At 37.0% G+C, this 23015-nt stretch overlaps 1 protein-coding gene and 1 pseudogene across 3 annotated transcripts in view; both read right to left on the reverse strand.

Annotated features, from left to right (window-relative positions):
* The window catches only part of LOC121479585 (ATP-binding cassette sub-family C member 2-like), a 91956-nt gene continuing 68941 nt past the window's right edge, over window positions 1–23015 (reverse strand). For 2 of the 3 annotated variants that reach the window (XM_041735296.1, XM_041735297.1), the window contains exons 19-28: window positions 14891–15045; window positions 14108–14263; window positions 10881–11080; window positions 9548–9674; window positions 8118–8219; window positions 5121–5264; window positions 3977–4135; window positions 2527–2693; window positions 1406–1600; window positions 1–1065 (exon numbers count right to left, since the gene is read on the reverse strand). In XM_041735296.1, the coding sequence (XP_041591230.1) occupies window positions 939–1065; window positions 1406–1600; window positions 2527–2693; window positions 3977–4135; window positions 5121–5264; window positions 8118–8219; window positions 9548–9674; window positions 10881–11080; window positions 14108–14263; window positions 14891–15045 (1532 nt within the window). In that variant the 3' untranslated portion in view covers window positions 1–938. The remainder of the gene's footprint in view (window positions 1066–1405; window positions 1601–2526; window positions 2694–3976; window positions 4136–5120; window positions 5265–8117; window positions 8220–9547; window positions 9675–10880; window positions 11081–14107; window positions 14264–14890; window positions 15046–23015) is intronic. The other variant, XM_041735298.1, reaches the window with a different exon arrangement.
* Window positions 20922–22417, reverse strand: LOC121479586 (annotated as a pseudogene).

Raw genomic sequence — 23015 nt, forward strand, 5'->3', positions numbered from 1 at the left:
AAACCTTCAAAATTGAAGGGCAATTCAATAATATTGCTTCTAATACATAGAAGTACTAAATTAAAAGTTCTTTAAAATATGATTAGTATTACAAATCAACAATCTTCTCGTGAATGTATGCTAATATATAAATCACTGAGATTAAACCAGCCAAAAAAATAATGTTGCAGAGAAAGTACGATTTTTTTACTCAGTCAATAGAAAAAAAAAATTATAAAATATTATTTTTAAATAAAGTACACCACAAAATTCAGTTAATATATAATAACTATTTCCAAAAGCAATTGAATAACCCAATATTTTTTCTGTGGTTCCTCCATCATTTTACATACTGTACAGTAGCTCAACACATATTATGTATGTCTATAAATACTTGTATTATATTACTCGAAAATACCAAGTCATTAATTCTCCAAACATTGATCGGGTATCAACTATATGAAAATCACTAAGCTAGGAACCTGACTTACAAAGATGACTGACACTGGGTACTTGCCCTCAGGTAGCTTTAGGGGAAGACAGACTAAAATAATTCAAATAGAGTATGGTCCCTGCCATGACACCAGGATGCACGTGGGAATGGTGAGAGTTCAGAAAAGGACAGCTAGATCAGATGGGAGAGCAGGGTAGGGGAGTCCAGGGGGAAAATCAAGGGGCACTTCGCGGAGAAGGTGACTCTTGAATGAAGTCAGAGACTTAAAGGGTAGGTGGCATGTAGCACTTTGGGCAATGTGGAGAAGGCAGTTATTCCAGAGCACATGAGTGGGAGAGAGAAGGTTGGGTGCAGCCTAGGATAGTTGGAACTCTGGTGCTTTTCGATATTCTGGCAAACGTGTAGCCGAGGGCCTGCCATTGTGCCGTTATCCCCATTGTTATTTTTTTAAAAATACTAATCTATTTTTTATTCAGTACAATCAATATACATCTGAAATTACTTATTATTTTGTCACTGAGTCTTGTGTTATTCCAGCTTCTGTTAGCATTTCAAAGAAAAGTCCTTTCTGGCATATCAAATTCTGTGGTGTTTCAAATTCTGTAATTCTTCCCGAGTCTAGAACAAGTACCCTGAAATGTAAAAACAATCCAGTCAGGTCACCTTATTCAGTTTTCCAGTTTACCCTTTTTTTCCTTGCTAATGTAGAATTTAGATTACCATGTGAGTTATGTCACTACAAAATATGGGTACTATTGAACTCAAGAAGTATATTCAGTTTTCTAATATTCTTTTAGTATTACCATATTCTTCTAATCATTTGAAAGCTATGCTTCATACTATTAAGGGAAATTTTGTATCTCTCAGCATAGATACAATCCTTTATTAGTAATGATATGTTTAGCATGTTCAGTGGCTATCTCTGTAGAGATACATAGATATGTTTTATTTCTAAAAACAAATAAAGCATACCTATCTGAATCAATGATAGAATGCAGTCTATGAGCAATTGTCAGAATGGTACAATCGGAGAACTCTTTCCTGATCGTGGTTTGCACCAAATTATCAGTCTCAAAATCAATAGAGGCTGTTGCCTCATCCAAGATGAGAATTTTTGTTTTTCGAAGCAAAGCACGAGCAAGACAGACAAGCTGCCTTTGTCCAACACTGTTAAAAAAAAAAAAAAAAAAAAAAAGGTAAAATCAGTCCTGAAATTCTGATTACATCACTATTCACTCTCTTTTTTTTTTTTTTTTATTCACTCTCTTTCTAAGCCACACATTTATTCATTCTTTTTTCAATAAATATTTTGTCAAAAGAGACAAAAAGCTCTACATGGAATTTACATCCTCCTAGAAAGACAGAAAAAAGACATGATAAATGAGTAAAATGTATAGTAATAAGAAGACTTCAAGCACACAGAGAAGGAGGGTGTACAGGGTGGACCTGGGGTAGACATTTTAGATGGGCCTGCCAAAGAAACCCTCACTGGACTGCGGGAGTTGCCTTTTAATTCAAACTTGTTCCAGGCAAAGGGAACAGCAGATGCAAAATCCCTGAGGCATGCAAGAGCTGGGCTGGCATATTCATGAAATAGTAAGGAGGTCAATGTGGGGGAAACAGTGAGAGGTAGGAAAAGAAATCAGATTCATGCAGTGCAGGGGTTGAGGGGATCTAGCTCACATTCTTTAGGTCTCTGATCACATGAAAGGGACTGTCATTGGGCATCAAACAGCCATGAAGGAAAAAGGAGCCCCTACAACATTTTTTTTTTTTTTTGCCCCTACAACATTTTTAAAGAAGAAAACTATTCAAACAGAAGTCTTTACAAAAGATTAGTCAATTAAATAGTGACTTTTCATATCATATCATTCCCTTATTTCCCCCTTTCTTTCCTTCACCAGCAGTTTCCAGCTAGTGGTCACCATTTTATTCCTTGTCCTTCTTCCCTAGAGGGAATCAACAATCTTGTGCTTTGAATAGACCAAAGGAGGTCCTTGATGACTCAGGACCCTTCCCTTTGAGGCTAACTCAAAGCTTCTAAGGAGCCTTAGAATGAGTAACTTGGCCAAGCTTTGTTCTTAGCAGCTTACCTGAGATTTTCACCTCCCTCTGAAATCTCATGCAGCAGCTTCTTGGGAAGGGACTGCACAAACTCTTTTAAGTGACACAGTTCTAGCACCTCCCACAGCTGGCTATCAGAATACTTGTCTAGGGGATCCAGGTTCATTTGAAGAGTACCAGAAAACAAAACAGGATCCTAGAGAATGAAATCGTCACCAGTAATCTTACTGTCACACAGAGCACAAATACATTTTTAAAAAGTCAGATTCAGGAAATAAAGAAAAAGCAAAATGATCAAACCTAAATAGTTCTAAAATTCATTCTAAATTGAAAATAAAAACAGAAGAGAATCAGAATAAGCTATAAGTGCGATTAAATAATCAAAAATCTCCTGACCATCTTTCTCCTTCTCATTTACAATGTCAACACCAGCCACAGTCATAATGATGATGATAAGTGCCATTTAGCAGAGATATACTATAGAATAGAATAAATACAAACCATACCATGTATATAGTATTATCAATCAGCATACCAACTCAAAAAGATGGAAGCCAGTATCCCCATTTTATAGTGACTGAACTAGAGGATTTGAAAAGCTCTTGTTCTTGCCACACAGAAAGTAAGTGGTTGAGTAGAATTTGAGGTTGAGTAGAATTTGAATAGGACAAGTCCATGCTCTTTCCAATATACCAACATGTCTGGTGAAACTGTATTTTACTATACCTGTATTGATTTATGAGAGGAATGAGTAATATCTCTTTTCTTCATTAAATTTTTCCTTGCCAGAATTCTATTCAAATTTGCTTTTAAGTAAATTCATGAATACAAGTAAGTATATGTTTAAACAATATAACAAAGAGATTATATTTTAGGAAATTTTTAGAGGGTAATACAAAGATATCTCATAAGTGCTCAGCTTAAATTTTTCAAATTCAACTGAATAAGTCATCTTTGACTGTAGATACATATTCTTGAGCCAATTTGCATGTTTGTTAATGAGAGAGTTCCCTTGATGCTGCAGATAGACAAATCAAAGGACTTGAAAAAAATGATCTAACTGAATTATTGTTCTTTTCATCTTTTAAAATGTTTTTAAATTTCAAATCAAAGAGGCAAAATTATTTACTCACTCTACCAATTAGGCAAAAGGCTCAGTGATTTTTTTTCTTCCAAAAAATATCAATGCATTTCAGCCTGATCTCTTCCAATTTTATTTGCATTTACTATTATGAAGGAAACTTGTAAAGCAAAATACCAGTTTTTCAAATTGATAAATGCATTTAGGAAGAATGTTTTAGAGTAAGCATGTTTAATAGGATTCAGTTGTTGTGATTTTTAATAACACATTTAAAATGCTCTGGCTTCTAGAAATGAATTAAGATGCTTGGAAGGAACAGATTTAAAAAAAAAAAAAAAAAAGAAGATGATTACTGAGAGGGAGTTAAAAAAAAAGTCTACTGACAAAACAGACTTTACCTGGGGAATGATATTAAGTTTCCCTCGAAGGTCATGAAGTCCAATAGTTGATATGTCAATACCATCGATAATAATTTTGCCTCCTGATCTTTCCACGATTCGAAACAGACAATTTGAAAGTGTTGATTTGCCTGCTCCAGTCCGTCCCACAATTCCAATCTGTAATGAAATGATCATAAACAGTTTGCACTGTGCTTTCTGTAAGGGACTGGGGCTTTGCACTGACAACAAATACACTGGGTGTTGGGTCAGTGGGATTTAATTTTGCCAAATGGAATAACCCTGACTGGCATGGAAGATACAATATGACTTCTAATGATCACTCTTTATCCAAAATTCATCACTTATGAGAAAGGCTCAGGTTAATATATATGTTTTCTCGACTTTTGAGTAATTTAGTAACCATCTAACTAGAGCATGCCAGCAGCCCCAGGAAAAGCAGACCATCCCTGAACCATCTTGGGACTAGCTGTTCAGAGTGTGGTCAAGGATGACTTTGATAATGGGATGGTTTTCTTGGGACTTTCAAATGAGGCTTCTCCACTCTCCTTCCCCAAATAAAACTAGGACAGAAACCCTTTGCCAAAAGGATAGAAAATCCAAAGGAATGTTTGCAAAAGGCAAATGTTCAACCACTGAGTCATCCAGGTGCCCTGAGGTTACTATAGTTAATAGTATTGTATACTTGAAATTTGCTAAGATAGTAGATCTTAGGTGTTCCTACCACATCCAAAGAAAATCAAAACAAAGCAAAAACAAAATACCTTATAACTATGTGAGGTGACAGATGTATTAATTTGACTATGGTAATCCTTTCTATATATATATATATATATATATATATATATATATCTCAAACCATCACATTGTACACTTTAAATATATACAATTATTTACTTGTTAATAACTCAATAAAGCTGAAAAATAAAGTATCATGTTTCATAATATAGTATGCACAATTTAAAAATACTATGTTTTTAAGAGGAAAAACTTACTCTGTATATACCAACCACCTGAGTTTATTATTTTTATACGAAATTTGAACGAAGACCATCTTATATTCAATACCATACTGTACTTTGACCTTAACAATGAGTGAATTCAGATAAAAGGGAAAGTGAAACTGATGAAATATATATGGTACCTTCTCTTCACCATGAGTCTGGAAAGTGATATCTTGTAAGGCTAAGCCAAGATCATCTCGGTATCGAGCCTGATAATTAATAAATTCCACTATCCCTTTATCAGGCCATTGTGATGGAGGCCTTTTAGACATTATCCAGGGTGCCTTAAAACAAAGAAATATTATAATAAGTATATCACTATATAATTATTACCAAAATAATTTGGTACATATAAAACAAAGAAATATTATGGTAATGACTAAAAAATTCATTTCCCACAAAAAATAATTATCATGCATATAAACAAAAGTGATAGAAAACACTCGTGGATATTATGATCTCCCAAAAATAGTTTTAAATATTAGCAACATAAAACTTCTCCTCTGGTTACAAGAAAAACTTGGAAATAAAATTTTAAAGGTAACAAGGCTTCCTATCTTCTGTACAGTTATTAAGAAGAATCTTCTAAAACTGCAAAGTTGCCGAAGGTAACCTGTTTGAAATTTTAGCTGAGATGAGGATAGTCTGTCATTCATTCACTGTTCTGATACTGAGTATTTACTTAATGGATATTCATCAGTGAGCCAAACAAAGTTTTGTCCTCACAGAGCATGCAGGATGCCAGAGAGACACAGAAAGAACCACATAGCATATGTAGAACGTCAGACAATGATAAAGCTTGGAAGATGGGAGAGAGGCAAGGTTAGTAGTGGTGGTGTAATTTTAAGCAGGGTGGATAGGGAAGTCTTGGTTGGATATGATATAGGAACAAGCCATGTGGCTATGGGTTGAAGTGCTTCCCAGGCAGATAACTACACATGTTGGGGTCCTGAGACAGAGGTCTGTCTGGGACATTGGAGGAACAGCAAGAGGCAGGAGAGTGTGGTGTTTGGGCAGCAAGGTGAAGTGTGTTCATCAGAGGGAGTGATCACCAGTGTCAGATGACAGATTAGGCCAAGTGAGGACTGACAGGAGACCACTGGTGATCTTGACAAGGGCATTTTCAGTAGAGTGGTGGGATTGGAAGCCTGTCTGGAGAGAGTCCAAAATGGAATGAGGGAAGTATAGGTTATTGCAAAGAATTCTTCTGTAAAAAGGTGCAGAGAGATGGGGTTACAGAAGAGTAAACAGAATTAGCTGAGCAATTTACTTCTTCCACGTTAAGAGTTTCTGTAACAGTATTTTGTCAGACCTGCATCAAATTACATAAAGATGATTTTTTAAAAAATGTGTGGATGGGGGCACCTGGTTGGCTCTGTGGTTGAGCATCTGCCTTTGGCTCAGGTCGCAATCCTGGGGTCCTGGGATCAAATCCTACATCAGGCTCCCTGTAGGGAACCTGCTTCTCCCTCTACCTGTCTCACCTCTGTGTGTGTGTGAAAAAATACATAAATCTTAAATTTAAAAAATGTGTGGGTATTTATGTTTTACATGTTTTACTGTTTCTTTCAATTTGAAAATAACATATATTAAAATTTATACATACATAAACAAGTTTATATACAAAGAAATATATATATATACAAAAAATTAGAAAATATTCAAAACAATAAAATTATGTAGTGGTCATGACATGGCACTAGACTGAGCAAAACGAATACTAATCATTAGAGGTTGTGAAGGTGGATTAATCTTCCATGAAATTTGTGTGAAGAAGGAAGGTAAGACCTGGGGTAGAATCTAGGGGATGATTCAAAATTTAGGTAGGAATTGGAGGATGTAGATAATATTTTAGCATATTTATAGACGAAGAGGGGCAAGGCAGGCAGGATGCTAAGATGTAGAAAGTAAAGATGTAGAAAGTAGTTAATGGAGCAAAGTTTGACAGAAGACATGAAGAGATATTACCAAAAATACAAGTGGAAACCAGGTTTTCTATCTGAAGGAGGGATACCTCTTCCTAAGAGTTAGTTATGAGCAAAAGAGGAACATTACATGATTTAGATACCATTATCAGGAAGAAGATACAGAAATTCAGGTCAACTTTAGCATCTCCCCTGTTAATTCATTGAACTGGGAGGCAGCAATAACCCAGATAAGGAAAATATGCAGATAACACAAATATTACACTGTATCAATAGTTTCATCCTTCTCCTTTCTAAATTATAATTAATTAAAGGGAACAAAAGAGACTGATTTATTCTCCTCCTCCTTCCCATCTGCAGAGATGTTAATGCTGAGGAAATAGGACAGAAGGTATAAACAATAAAGATGAAGCAAATTCAAAAATTGCACAGACTTTAATTATTAGATAACTATACTCAGACACTTCTCACAATGTAAAATTCTCACAAAATTAAATCTTAGGTTGCATATGTTACTCTACATTGATAGAGGACAAATCATTGTGCCTTCTAAAAAACAGATAATCAGGGATGGCTGGGTGGCTCAGCAGTTGAGTGTCTGGCTTCGGCCCAGGGTGTGATCTCTGGGTCCCAGGATCGAGTCCCAAATCGGCTTCCTGCATGGAGCCTGCTTCTCCCTCTGCCTCTCTCTCTCTCTCTCTTTGAGTCTCATGAATAAATAAATAAAATCTTAAAAAAAAATAAAGACAGGTAATCATATTTAATTTTTACATGTCTTAAAATTAAGTACTATTTCAATTCAGTTAACTCTGGTGTTTTTTCTATTTTAGTGATATATAAAATAATGGTGGATTTTAATTGATTGGGTTTTAATTTCTTTTTTTGTTTTAAGATTTATTTATTTATTTATGATAGACAGAGAGAGAGAGAGAGAGGCAGAGAAACAGGCAGAGGGAGAAGCAGGCTCCATGCCGGGAGCCCGATGCGGGACTTGATCCTGGGACTCCAGGATCGCGCTCTGGGCCAAAGGCAGGCGCCAAACCGCTGAGCCACCCAGGGATCCCCGGGTTTTAATTTCATTGAAAACTGAATATCACAACATGAATTTCGAAAAGCAAGTTTCACTTCAAATTTATGTTTTTAAATGTCAATTCAACGTGCATTACAATATCTTAATCTTGCATCTATTTTTAGTTATGTATTAGTGCTTACCTCTTTATTCATATTTTCATATTCACACACTCTTTCAATGGAAACCGCATTGGTTTCAATTTCACAAGCTTTCCTCACCCAAAAATTGAGAGATTGAGTAATCTGGAGGAAAAAAACCCAAGATCTTAATGAATGGTTCTTTAGCCTTTTATATAATATTAATAATATCTTAGAAAGTTTCACTTTTCATAGTTTTCATATACTTTATCTCTTCTGATTATTTAACAACTTTAAATGTAAGCATAGTTATACATACACACATAAGTCTTTAAGTATATTAAACTCATTCACATCATACACAACGTTTTTTTGGCCGTAGATAGAATGAATGAGTATAGTTCAACATATGTTGAAGGAGTCCCTCCTTGGTGTAAGGAATGATGAATACCAAGACTGACAGGATATGCCTCAAGAAATGCACACCTCAAGTGAGAAAAAAGTTGTGTACAATGTTACCTTCAGCATTCCTCACCATCATTCATCAAAAGGAGGGTTCTCCTAATTTTTGACCACTCTTGTCTCCTCTTTTCTTTTTCTTTTTGAACTCTATTTTCTTCTCATTATACCCAGAAATATAGGTTGTAATTCTAGCCTAATTCTAAAAGCCAAAAAACTGCCAATTCAGTTTTTTCTCAAGTTTGGTGCCAAATCATTTGATGGTCAACTTGACCTGAACTGATATGGGGCTCTTAAAAGTCTTTATTTAACCCACTTAGGGTAAACATTCACATACTTCACTGCAGAAGAAGTCGATGGATTATTGGGTTCTGACCCAAACCTTGGCTATAGTATGTGTATCATATTTCCTTTCTACAAGCCCAAGTTCTGAATTGTGAAATGCAACTGAATTTAAGCATTTTGGATAAGGGATGAAAGGTAGGTACTCAAATCATCTAGGCTTATCTTCTAAATAATATGTAATTATATTCAGTAGCTTAAGGAATATTCTATTTTACAAAGGGCATGAACACACTCATACCACTAGTGCTTTTCAGTGTAATAATAAAATAGGGCTTATTAGGAAAAAACTTACAAGCAAAGTATAGCATATATTCTCCCCAGGGTTTAGATTATCTCCTTGGTTAGGTTTGGCAAACCGGATGGACAGGTCATGGTGGAGAGAGGCCCTACCACTGTGACATTCTATAAATCTATAAGTATAGGAGAACAGGAAACTTCTAGGTAACTAGGCAATGCCATGAGTTTCTGAATCTTCTAGCATTCAGCCTGTTCTTTCTGTGAGCTAACTTAGAATTGCTGAGCCAGCTTCCTGCTAGTAGCAACAGAGAAGAAATGAGCCTCTAGAGTAATCCAGATTTGTCTCTCATTACTTAGTTAATAGAATCTATAATTCAGACAGGCAAAGGAGCAGAAAGTTTAATTAACTGGATTATAAACATATCAAATACCACAAAATCATTATTACTTACATTTAGGGCATAGGATATGGACAAACCAACTATTGCTGAATCTATAGAATTGCCAGCCAGCACAGCAAGCAGTGCAGCGAAGAAAACCATTAAGTTGCCAAGGAATTCAAGCCTAACAGACAGCCACCTGTAATAATGGAAAATATTCCTCAACTGAGATGCAAAAGTTTTGGTGCACTTAGTATGAACTCTTCTCTGTGAAATGAAAATGTAAATATCGATAGCTGGCTGTTTGTTTTTTTGTTTTTTCCTCACTTACTTAGAACTCAATCAAAATAGGATTGTTACAGTGACGACAGATTAAAGGATTCCTCTGCATAAAAACACACTTGAATTTTGCAGAACTTTGCTTTAAAACTTAATCAGAATTAAAAATAAAAAAGAACACTAGCTAAAATGTGCCATATTTTGAGTTCCTATCAGAAAACAAACCACCTTTCCAATTACATACCCTTTTTTATATTACAAAATTAGTCTTCAAAAGTTAAAATGTGCCCAGCTATTACTTAATATTTCATTTTTCTCCTTTATGTGAAGTGATAATCTCAAATTTAAAATATGAATTATTAGATGCAAATAAAATATATCCTACATATACAAAATAAAACAGAGGATCATAACATTACTAATTCTAATAGCATCCTGTATAACTTTCAAAAACTTGGGACCTGGGGTGCCTGTGTGGCTGAGCTGGTTAAGAGTTCAAATCTTGGTTTTGGGTCAGGTCATGATCTCATGGGTCATGGGATGGAGCCTTGCATCAGGCTCAGTCCTCAGCAGGGAGTGTGCTTGGAGATTCTTTCTCCCCTTCTCCTTGCTTGCTCTGTTTATCTCTTTCTCTCTCAGATAAATAAATCTTAAAAAAAAACAAACACAAAACTTGGAACATTATTTTCATGTAAAATAGCATGTACTTTTTATTTGATTATAAATAGATACACTAACTTAAATGTATATTAAATATTAGACATATTTAAGGCCTTCTTTTTTTAAAACAAATTAATGAAATGCCATTACAAAGAGCTCTTTCCGTTTAAAAGTCAGTGCATAAGACATCTAAAAAGAGACTGGTCTTGGGCAGCCCCGGTGGTGCAGTGGTTTAGCAGTGCCTGCAGCCCAGGGCGTGATCTGGAGACCCTGGATAGAGTCCCACGTCAGGCTCTCTGCATGGAGCCTGCTTCTCCCTCTGCCTGTGTCTCTGCCTCTCTCTCTCTCTCTCTCTCTCTCTGCATCTTTATGAATAAATAAATAATAAAATCTTTTAAAAAAATAAAATTAAAATAAAAAAATAAAAAGAGATTGGTCTTGAACAAGGCATACTGATGTGACTTACCTGTTTGAAATTACGTTATTATAGAAACAGACCAAGTTCTCATTCACCACCTCTTTGTTTTGCTGGATGAACCTCTGTTCATGTCCAAAGGCCCGGATGGTGGACACCCCTGATAAAGTCTCACTAAAGTGGGAAATGATAGGAGAACGAGATGCTCCTGCCAATCGTCGGATCTGCCGAGAACTCGCCACGTAGTATCTCTAACCCAAAGACAGAAAGAGGCAGTTGGAAAGATGTAACAGAAATTGCTTCACTGGTTTGAAAATGGCATGATACTTGAGTGATCCCAAAACGTGATGCTCAAATTTTAACTCCAGTACCTGTGAGTGTGGCCTCATGTAGAAATGGAATCTTTCAGATGTCATTAAAGATCTCGAGATGAGATCATCCTGGAAATAGGGTGGGCCCACCCTAAATCCAATGCTGAGTGTCCTTGTAAGATACAGAAAAAGAGAAGACAAAAAGACACAAGGAGAAAGCCATGTGAAGATGAGATTGATGTAATGTGTGCATAAGCCAAGGAAAATGCCAAGGATTGCTGACAGTCACTGGAAGTTAGGAGAGAAGCATGAAACCAATTCTCCCTCAAAGGCTCCAGAAGGAACCAATCCTGCCTACACCTTGATTTTTGACTGTTAACCTCCGAACTGTGAAAGAATAAAATTTCTGTTGTTTTAAGCTACCAAATTTGTTATAGGAGACTTAGAAATTAATACACCCTTGGAACAGTAAAAACCCAAATTCTGGACAGCATAACTAGAACAGAATTGGGCAAAGCTCCACTTTGATAATCCTTTCAAACAACCACTATTGAGTACCTACTATGGAAGAAGCACTATGTCACATGTTGGAAATATGACTAAGGAGTTAACCCATTAAATGAAGGAAGTCAACCAAAGGTACAAACAATAATATTTTCGTACCTAAATATAATTATGAGAAAAAAATTGTTTTGGCCTACAAAATAACTTCACCAGTGCAGCCATAGGTCTAATTGTCTAATCTCCTCCAACTTGGTTGAGACTAATTGAGATGGGTGGACACTACAGAGCTGGAGGGAGCATGCCCTGAGTTAACTGGACCAGCATTTATCAGCTCCCAATAATCGTTACTAACTGTAAATGAAAATCAAGAGTTGCCACATCTTGCAAGTTTTTTCAAGAAGATCTTTGGACCTGGAGTTTTATACAAAATTCTGATTTTAAAATATCTTGTTTTAGTAAAAACACTGAGCAAGCTGAGCAAAAACATATCTGAAGCTACATATGGCTTGTCAACTTACAGTCTACACACTCTGCTCTGTGTAAGTGCCCTGGAGAGCACAGAGGATTATGGCATTCTGGGACTGCAAGGAGGCTCAAGAGATTGTCATAAAGAAATTTTCATAAAATTTCAGTGAATTATAGAAGTCCTGAAGTCCTTCCATGAATCTATCGAGAGTATTTACCTTAAGAACCATTGATTTAGATCAATGCTTCTCACACTTCAGTAAAAATCACCTGGAGGATTTGTTAAAACACAAACTTTAGGTCTCACTCTGTTAGATTCTTTATTTCCTCCCAGTTTTATTAGGATGTGATTAACAAATTATATATATATATATATATTATTATATATATTATTACACACACATGTGTGTGTGGATATATGTTGTAAAATGTGATTTTTTTTAAAAAAAGAAGTACAACTAGAGATTCTGATTCAGTACGTCTGGAGTATAGTCCATAGGTCCAGGGACCCTCCTTTGCATAGCACTGATATAATGCAAACCTCCTATTTTATAGGGAAAGCAAAGAAACCTGGAAATGGAAGTGCTGTGCCAAGCATGGGAGTCAGGAAAGTGACAAGAACTTGAGGCTACTGAATTCACTTCAGGGCTCACCCTATATAGTGTCCCCTAACAAGATATGGCTTCTAGACTATTTCCACTCCTGGTCATCCTAGTATAGTTTACCAACCATAAAACTATCATCTAAATTTTCACTTGTGATATGAGGGTTGTTTTTTTTTTAAGCAGATACAATAGATTCTCAATACTATCCCTCATATCTTAGATTTTTTTTCTTTTAGCCTTAAGACAGTGTCTACCCTGGAGGACTTTCAATCTCATGGGGGAGACAATTTGTGGTCTAAATACTAGCAGTATAATAAATCCATAATATCTAGATGAGTCTGATCTCTTTGCACTATTTTGGTGGAGAATACTTCACACAGAAATGAAATATGACCTAGGCCATGAAGGATAAGTAAGATACAGTCAAGGCAGAGAGAATAGGGAAAACATAGGTAGTGGGAGGAATAATAATAGCTTAGGTGTAGAAATGAGAACATTATTAACATTCTCCTTTGGGCAGATCAAAGTCCAATATGAATTTTAAAGCTTAAATTTTGGGAAAGCATTGAACTACCAGAACTGCATCCTTTTATGTAAACAGCCTCAAAATACTTTCATATTTAAATTAAATATGTGTTAAGAAATTTCCTTTTATACTGTGGCCCCACAGTGACATAATTTTGGAATGTGGTTGACCACATTTTAATTGGAATACAAAGATATGTATCACAAGAGATCGATTTATTTCTTCTAGGAGTACTTTACTGATATCAGGGATAACAGGACAAAAAGGCAGTATCTGTGTCTCTTTTGGATTTACAGGCAAATTTGCTTTCTGCTAAAATGTAAATACCATAAAGATTCTGTGGAGATCATAAAAACGCACGACTCTGTTCTGCTGCGGCAGGAGGCACAACTGACTGACAGCCCAGCTGCTTCTGCTCTGGATCTACTACTCTATTAGCATGGAGGCCACGTTACCCACAGGTTGCTTCCAGGCAATAACTGAGTATGGAAGGCAAGGGTGCTAACGCAGGCCCATTTTGGGGTCACCTGGGATACTCCAATGGGTGACACTGGTTGTAGACTTCCCATTCATGGAGATGGATCTTTCCATAGAACTGTCCTGCAATCCAAGATTTTTCATACCCAATACTCTTCTCTTCATCACAGGAATCAGATCTGCATCACTGTCTGAGGGCTCACTCAGCCTTCTCCTGCTCCCTCTCTTCTATCTGTTACAAGCATTCCCCAGTAGCTCTCTATTAAATGGGATCCTTTTTTGAAATCTGCTTTTTAAAGAATGTGAACTAACAGTCCATTTAAGTGGGTCTAAGCCTATATTTGACTTTGAACTTATGTTATTATTACACATAAAAATCCAAGTACTTACCTGTATAGTGAAATAGAGGAAAACCAAGGGAATAACCCCTAGAATGAAGGGTGGTAAAGCTCCCCCAATGACCAAAACTGTTCCAATAACATCCAATGTACAATTCACCCAGGTCCGTAAGTAGTAATGGAAACGTATATCAATTATAAACATGTCCTGAAAAAATTGATATCAGGTCACTTTATTTTTAACTGTTCATGGTTAAAAATGAGGAGAAGAAGAAATATGTCATTCAATGTAAAAATCTTTAAAAATTACCCAGATGTGACAATCTGATGATAAATCTAACTACATGGTCTTTGCCTTCCCCAATCCACCCTCATGCATTTTCCCCCTGTGGTCAGTTGTTGTTAAAAGGACATTCTAATAACAAGATGCCTATGATTAAGCAATTTGTACTTCCCAATGACAACTACACAGCACTTTTTAAGCAGAATGCTTAAAATCCAGTTATCTTCATATAGACTTATATTTTCTTTACTTCTCAGCCCAAACCCATGATTCTCAAGCTGAGTGTATGTAAGAATTGTAGTAGTAGACCTCACAGCACATATGCTTTTTGGATTCTTTCAGCAATTTTCAAGGGTTATTTTTTGTCTGTAAGATGTGATGCTGCTAGACATCAATTATAAATTTCCCAAGAATTAGAAATAAAATAACAAGGAAATCTATACTAAACATAATCCCATCTTTTCAGGGTGATTTTTTTTAGTACCTTATTACAAGGTATTAAATATGGATCATTTTTAGGTATGCTATTCAGCAAGGTGTGGTTTTACTTACCTTGGTGAACCGATTGATGATCTGGCCTATGGGATTGGTTTCAAAAAACCTGAGCGGGAGGTGCAGCACATTATCCAATAGTTGAGCATGCAAAGTTCGAGAGGCAGTCAGGGATCCTCTGGTGAGTATATAGGCTCCAGAGCAGACAAAGAGACCTAAACACAAATTGTTATCAGAGATATGTTAACCTCTTAAAGGAATTTTGTACCTTAACTCTCAAAAAGTTGCTTATCATAGCATTTTTTTTACATGGAAAACTCAAAGAATAAACTTAACAATGTAGTAATTGTGGAACAGACTAAGTATAGATATATATGGTGCATTGATAGCAAATATAGACACTCTGATGGGTTGTCATCTTATCAAAGGGTGTTCCTTATTCATAAGCATAGGGCCTAGAGAAATACACAAAACGTAACGAAATGAACAGGTTCACAGAATACTAGCAACCCATTAATTTTGTGATACGGTAGTTACTGGTGCTGCTAGTCAAATATTTTTAGTTCTCTTAGCTTCTAGATCCATGGTAAAGTTGTTCTTTTTGGCCTCCTTGTGATTTACGGGACCTTATGAAGATTTCTGAACAAGTTGAAGGAGAAACAACAACTAATACTGGCTTACAGCATTTAATTGCTGTTATTAGAACTGCTAAAGTTTATTACCTTTGCATAGTGCTTGCCAACATTTATAATGGTGTAGAATTGCTTTTCAACTTGGGTGCCAAGAATAAGCAGAGTCCTTTTCCTGCTGACCCACAATGAACACATGGTATGAGTAAGGAATAAATAAATAAATAAATAAATAAATATTTATATATAATATATATAAATATAAATTTATATATATATATATATAACACATGGTATGAGTAAGAAATAAATAAATAAATAAATATTTATATATAATATAATATATATAATTATTTATTTATTTATTTACTTATTTATTCCTTCCTTCCTTCATTTATGGGTCTCAGCTACTGAGATTTGGTTGGTGGAAGGGTTGTTCTTGCAACAACTGAAAAAACATACATATAAATAATAAGCATAGAGCTTTAGTGGAAGAGGTTGAAATAGTTGTCAGCTTCTATTGAGTATTGTTACCTGCATTTGACAGACTATGACAAGAAAGAGACAAGCTCATCAAAGAGCTATCAATGTGTGAGAAGAAATGAAGGGACAAAAAGTTCTCAAATTAAAGAACTTGTAAGGCTGGAAGAAGACATGCTTTGATACAGTGACTGGTGAAAGATGGATATGTGACTCAAATTGTTTCAAGGAGAGTAACTCCATGGATTTTTATAGAAGGAAGTTCTTTGAGACAGAACATTTCCAACACCACTTGAAGCCTGAGAATTAAGCCAATGAAGACAGTAAGTAGAGCTGATAAATAAAGAGCAGTGGATATTTTTTTGGAGCACAGGGATGGAGTACGTAGAAAGACCTATGCCTGGATTTTTCAGTTTGAGGAGTCAATAAATTTCCATGTTACTTAAGCTAGTTTGCTCTGAATCACAGAAGATACACAACTGCTTCCTTGTGCTCTAATACACAAAACTGCTAATACTGTCAGTGTGATTCTTACTCCTTTATGTATGTTTAGAACAAAACAAAACAATAATAGTTGACCCTGACTATCTTAAAGTATTTCAGCTAATTCCTTTATATTTTAAATAATATCAAATGCTGTTGTTAAATGATTTTTTAGCCTTAAATATTTTCTATTGTTTTCTACCTCACTCCCCTCGTACTTCTTTCTTCCCCTTCAAAAACAGAATGTCACCCTCTTTCCTCAAATAAATATTCAATATTTATATTGCCACCAAACATACATTATGCATGAAGTTCACCACTTTTTTCATATTTCTAGTTTTCTATGCAACAAGCACTAATTTATTTCCAAACACTTCAATAGTCAGCAAATGTCTTCTGAATATATTCAAACTCATTAGATATTCTATTATTTCCTTCATCGTATTTAGCCCCTTCCTCTTTGGAACCTAGACTACTCTCTTGGCTCTTTCTTTCCACTCTTAATTGGAATGGTTGAAAGATCAGACACTTGCATTCTTCAGATATGGGAAATGTTAAATATTAATTTGATCACTTTCACTTGCATTTACTAAAGAAGTTATTACATGAATGTTGAACTTCCTGGATTATTCCTCTAATGTTCTTATTATCATTTTCCATCTATTTTTTTGATGTTATACATCTGGGATAATTTCTTCTAATTTTTGTTTTGTTTTGTTTTGTTTTGTTTTTTCTTCTAATTTATCTTCTCACACTTGTACAGTCTCTTTTAAATTCTTTAAATGTTTCAAGAATTTTTTGTCTAAGATTGAACTTATTTCAGCATATTTTTTTTAATTTTTTTTTTTTTTATGATAGTCACAGAGAGAGAGAGAGAGGCAGAGACTCAGGAGGAGGGAGAAGCAGGCTCCATGCACCGGGAGCCTGATGTGGGATTCGATCCCGGGTCTCCAGGTTCGCGCCCTGGGCCAAAAGCAGGCGCCAAACCGCTGTGCCACCCAGGGATCCCATATTTTTGCACCTGTTTTGTGGATATAATATTTTGAATCTCTGAAGACATTAATTTGGGATTTTAAGCTTCTATTTCAAATAGGATTGTTTTATTTCTGGACTTCATCGCTTTATTTTTAGCACTTATCTATACTGTTGGTTTGATTAAAATACACAACTATCATCATTATCAGTTTAAACATATGAGATAAACATCTGGTTAATTAATAGAGGTACCTGGTGTGGCTTCCTTCTGCTATTGCACACACTAATTTCCTCCAACATTTTTTCCTCTAAATGAAAGGGATTGATTCAAATTCCACATAAGAGGGCAGACATGACACAGAGAGTCTGAATATTGGGATCCATACATGTAAGCTGGAGCTTCTCCAAAAGCCACTTAAGGAGAATTTCTTCTATGTATGCCACACTTACTAGGAACCCTAATTTCCTCATTAGACATCAGCTTTCTAGTTCTCATTGTACTTTTACAATGTTGTTGCTGTGCATCTGATGGTGGTGATAGTGGTGGATTTTGTAGGAGAGACGGATAAGCCAAAAGAACAACGGTCTAGTGACTTATTTTGATTATTTCCATGCAGCTCAATCCTATTCTCTACCCATGACCAAGAGTTCAGTGTTTCTCCACTGCTCAAATGAACATCTCTCTCTTGGGATACAGCTTCTCCCCTCTCTGTTCTGGGCTGCAGGTTATTCTACCCATGATTAACTATCAGCTTAACTGCTGATGTAGAAATGTATCAGTTTGAAATCTTCTGAAGTCTTTCCTTCTATATTTTTTTCACTGTCATTTCAGTGGAATTTTGTGAGGTAAGTAAAGCAGATGATCCACTCACTCATCTTAAACTAGAAGCAGCAGTGTGCTCTTTAAACTTTGCACTTTGAAACTAGAGTGCCTATATTTTTCACATTGGATTGGAGAAAGGAAGTTCCTAACAATGAGGCTTAAAATACAATACATTGAGGATGTTTAGACTGTCCTAGAGATTCTAAGGAGAATAGCTGGAGCCCCAGAAAAAATCTTCGGAACTATTTCTTATTTAGAAAATGAAGTAAGCTTTTTATTATTGTTACAAAAAATATATATCTAACATTGTGCTTTGAGCTCCAGTTTCTTTTGAATGTTAGTGTTCTATGTTATTCATAGTAGGTCTGTGATATTAAATGTGATAATGCTATTTATGCTTTAAAGCACCCCTGCCTGCCTTTTTTATTTTGTGAGCTATGATGATGTAAGTGAATACAGCCTGCTCTTCATTGGACAGGATTCTATAAGATGCAGATGTGGTCTACTGAAAAACTCAGAAATTATATATTTTCATTTCTTAGGCTTACCCACTTATAGAAAACTTATAATTGCACCTAATAATGTCTTTAGAAAATTTAAACTATTTAATGCAAAAAAATTAAAAATGAAAACATTAAGGATTCTTATTTATTTATTCATTTGTTTATAATAAGCTGCATGCCCAGTGTAGGGTCCAACACGGAGCCTGAAATCATGACCTTAAGGTCAAGATCTGAGTTGAGATTACCCAGGTGTCCTGGGAAGATTCATATTTTAATGACTGAAGACCACTCTACACAAAAATCCAATCAGGAAAAAACCCTTTTGATTAGACTGCATAATCTGTTGCCTCATTACAAAACATTTCCTATATCTACTGATAGTTAATTAAAAATAAAAGAGTCTCTTCAGCAAATGTTGGAAAAACTGGATAGCAATATGCAAAAGAATGAAACTGGACCACTTTCTTACACCATACACAAAAATAAATTCTAAATAGATTAAAAGACCTAAACTTGAGACCTGAAGCTATAAAAATCCTAAAAGAGAACACAGGCAGTAACCTCTTTGACATCAGCCATAGCAACCTCTTACTAGATATGTCTCTTGAGGAAGGGAAACAAAAGCAAAAATAAACTATTGGGACTTCATAAAAATAAAAAGCCTCTGCACAGTGAAGGAAGAATCAACAAAATGAAAAGGCAACCTATATAATGGGAGAAGATATTTGCAAATCACATATCTGATCAAGAGTTAGTACCCAAAATATGAAGAACTTAAAAACTCAACAGCCAGGATCCCTGGGTGGCTCAGGGGTTTAGCACCTGCCTTTGGCCCAGGGCGTGATCCTGGAGTCCCGGGATTGAGTCCCGCGTCAGGCTCCCACCATGGTGCCTGCTTCTCCCTCTGCCTGTGTCTCTGTTCCTCTCTCTCTCTCTCTCTCTCTTTCTCTATCGTGAATAAATAAAGTCTTAAAAAAATTCAACACCCAAAAACAAATAATCCAATTAAAAAATGGGCAGAAGACCTGAAGAGGCACTTTTTACAAAGAAGACAGACAGATGGCCAATAGACATGGAAAAGATGCTCAACATCACTTGTCACCAGGCAAATACAAATCAAAACTACAATGAGATGTCACCTCAAACCTGTCAGGATGGCTAAAACCAACAATACAAGAAACAACAGGTGTTGGTGAGGATATGGAGAAAAGAGGAACCCTCTTACATTCTTGGTGGGAATGCAAAGTGGTGTAGCGACTCTGGAAAACAGTATGGATGTTCCTCAAAAAGTTAAAGAAAGAAAGAAGGAAGGAAGGAAGGAAGGAAGGAAGGAAGGAAGGAAGGAAGGAAAGAAAGAAAGAAAGAAAGAAAGAAAGAAAGAAAGAAAGAAAGAAAGAAAAAGAAAGAAAGAAAGAAAGAGAAAGAAAGAAAGAAAGAAAGAAAGAGAAAGAAAGAAAGAAAGAGAAAGAAAGAAAGAAAGAAAGAAAGAAAGAAAGAAAGAAAGAAAGAAAGAAAGAAAAAGAAAGAAAGACTCTATGATGGAGCAATTATGTTAAGTATTTACCCAAAGGATACCAAAATGCCAATTTGAAGGGATACATGCAACCTGATGTTTACAGCACCATCATCTACCACACCCAAATTATGGAAAGAGCCCAAATGTCTATCCATTGAATGGATAAAGAGGTTGTGGTATGTACATGTACACACACACAAAATATGCTGGAATATTACTCACTCATAAAAGTAGAATGAAATCTTGCCATTTGCAAGGATGTGGATGAAGCTAGAGAATATTATGCTAAGCAAAATAAGTCAGAGAAAGATAAAGACCATATAATTTTATATGTGGAAGTTAAGAAACAAAACAGATGAATATAGGGAAAAAACAGAGACGAACTAGAAAATAGACTCTTAACTGTAGAGAACAAACTGAGAGTTACAGGAGGGGAGATGCGCAGGAGGATGAGTTAAATAAATGATAGGTACTAAGGAGTGTACCTGTAATGAGCCCTGGATGTTATATGTAAGCGATAAATCACTAAATTTTACACTGAAATTAATGTTAAGCTGTATATAAATGAACTGGAATTTAAATAAAAACTTGAAAAAGATAGAAAGATACATGGCAAATAAAAAAATGTTGTACACTTTTTTTCTTTTTTTGACCGTGCACAGTCTTTTATTTCTTTAGGATTCAAATTCCACGTGGACGGGGTCAGGCTTGGTTCTGGGGACGGGACAGGGGCAGGGGGCCGGAGTCGGGCAGTCGGTCACTTGAGCCGGAAGCGGCGTTCTCAATACATTACGAGGTGCAGCCTCTTGCTCCGACGCCTCTTGAGCCCCTGATGTATCGATGTATCGCTGCAGCTGCTTGGTCAGGAAGTGATCCCGGCCAATCCCTGGCCGGTAGCCTGGAGGACAGCGCTCCACTCAGAGCAGGGAGCAGGGGCATGGCCTCCCCAGCAGCGGTGCTGCATGTGAGATCTGAGGAACCGCGGGTGACTTGGGGTGGCAGGAACGCTTGGCACTCGGTTCTGTGTTCGTCTGGGAAACTGGATCTCCAAGGTGCTGGGCCCCGACAGGTTTTTTTTTAAGGGTCAAGTTATACACCTGTACGCTAACAGATGGGGGATGTGGAGGAGGATGAGAGTGTTGAGGTGGAGCAATGGTGAGGACAAGGTTAGAGTGTTGCAGGCCCAAACTGTGGTAGCTGGCAGCTCTGTGGACACCTCCTGGGCCACCTACTCTAAGCGATTAGCCAGCAACCCTGTCTTATAAGCAGGGCAAAGGATTTTACCCAAATAATCCATTGTTCAGTGGTTCCTCGTAGCACCGAGGGAGGGAGCCAAGGTCACACAAAGACTAGGGAGTGTAGAAACAGCTTTAGAAAAGCCGCGTTAGCTAGAGAGGGGCTGCATTAAGGCTGGAGCCCAGGCCCTGAAAGTCACCCATGCTTTCCTGACTGGGTGTCCCTGTGCCCAGTCCCCCCATTTTTTACTTTTGGTAGGGCTCCTGGAATGCTTGTGGGTGTTAGGGGGATCTGACAAGGCAAGCACATCCTGAAACCCCACTCCCAGAGGCCCAAGCCCTGCAAAATCCCCCAGGGTCTCTTGTGGGAGCTGGGGGGGGGGGGAGTGCTCACTCCAGAGGGCTTTGGTGAGGATTTCCAGAGCTTCAATCTCCATGACTTCCATCAGAGGCAGTGGCAGCCTGTTCTGCTGCTCTAGGCTCGATGGGGTGTGTGCTTCGAGATACTGAGCGATGACCCTGAGGAAGATACTTCGGTCTCGGTCTTGGAATCGACGTCTTCCTCTAAATGGCTTCCCAGGATGCTGCCCTGACGCAGCTCCCTCTCCAAAGACAAGCGCCGTGGAGATCCTCCGGCCTGAAACCGTCCTGTCCCCTCCGTCATCCCATTCTTCCCACCCACAACCGACGCGCGCCCGGCCTCCGACTGTACCACTGGCGAGTCTTGCTGCCCAGGCTGCTGCCCTCCACGTCCGAGTCATCGCAGATCTTGGACCGCGGCACATTCAGCTTCGGCTGCGACAGCGGGGCCCTGGTCCACAGGTGCCGGATGTCGCTGTCTGGGCTCAGGTCGTCTGAGCCATGGCTACCCAAAGACGCTTTGAAAGGCTTTTCCTCCATGGTTCTGCCCCAACGGACCCCGTCGCCACCTGTTGTACACTTTAAACTAATATTACATTATATGTAACTAACTGGAATTTATTTTTTTTAAGATTTTATTTATTTATTCCTGAGAGACAGAGAGAGAGAGAGGCAGAGACACAGGCAGAGGGAGAAGCAGGCTCCATGCAGGGAGTGGGACTCGATCCCAGGTCTCTAGGATCAAGCCCGGGGCTGAAGGCAGCACTAAACCACTGAGCCACCCGGGCTGCCCACTAACTGGAATTTAAATAAAAAAATAAAAAGTTTTAAAATTCTGATAAAAAAGTAAGACTTTACAAAAGTAAAATTGTGAACAATAAACTGACATACCTTGTGTAGTATAGGAAATGATATTTGCTCACTCAAAATATCCTTCAAAGTAAAAAAACAAAAACAAAAGCAAAGTATATTGAATTCCCCCTAAACTTGTAACATGAGCTTCTGGATTGGTATGAGTTTAACTCTTGTATGAACATGTGATAGACACAGATATAGAGATATCTGTATACATGGATGTTTCTTTTGCTGCTCAGAATTCTAGATTGCTATATCTATTCTTTCCTCAATGAGTTGCAAATTGCAGACCAATAGACTTGGCTCTTATTGATTAAAAACCAAAC

This window comes from Vulpes lagopus, chromosome 20 (assembly GCF_018345385.1).
Source record: "Vulpes lagopus strain Blue_001 chromosome 20, ASM1834538v1, whole genome shotgun sequence".
Lineage (NCBI taxonomy): Eukaryota > Metazoa > Chordata > Mammalia > Carnivora > Canidae > Vulpes > Vulpes lagopus.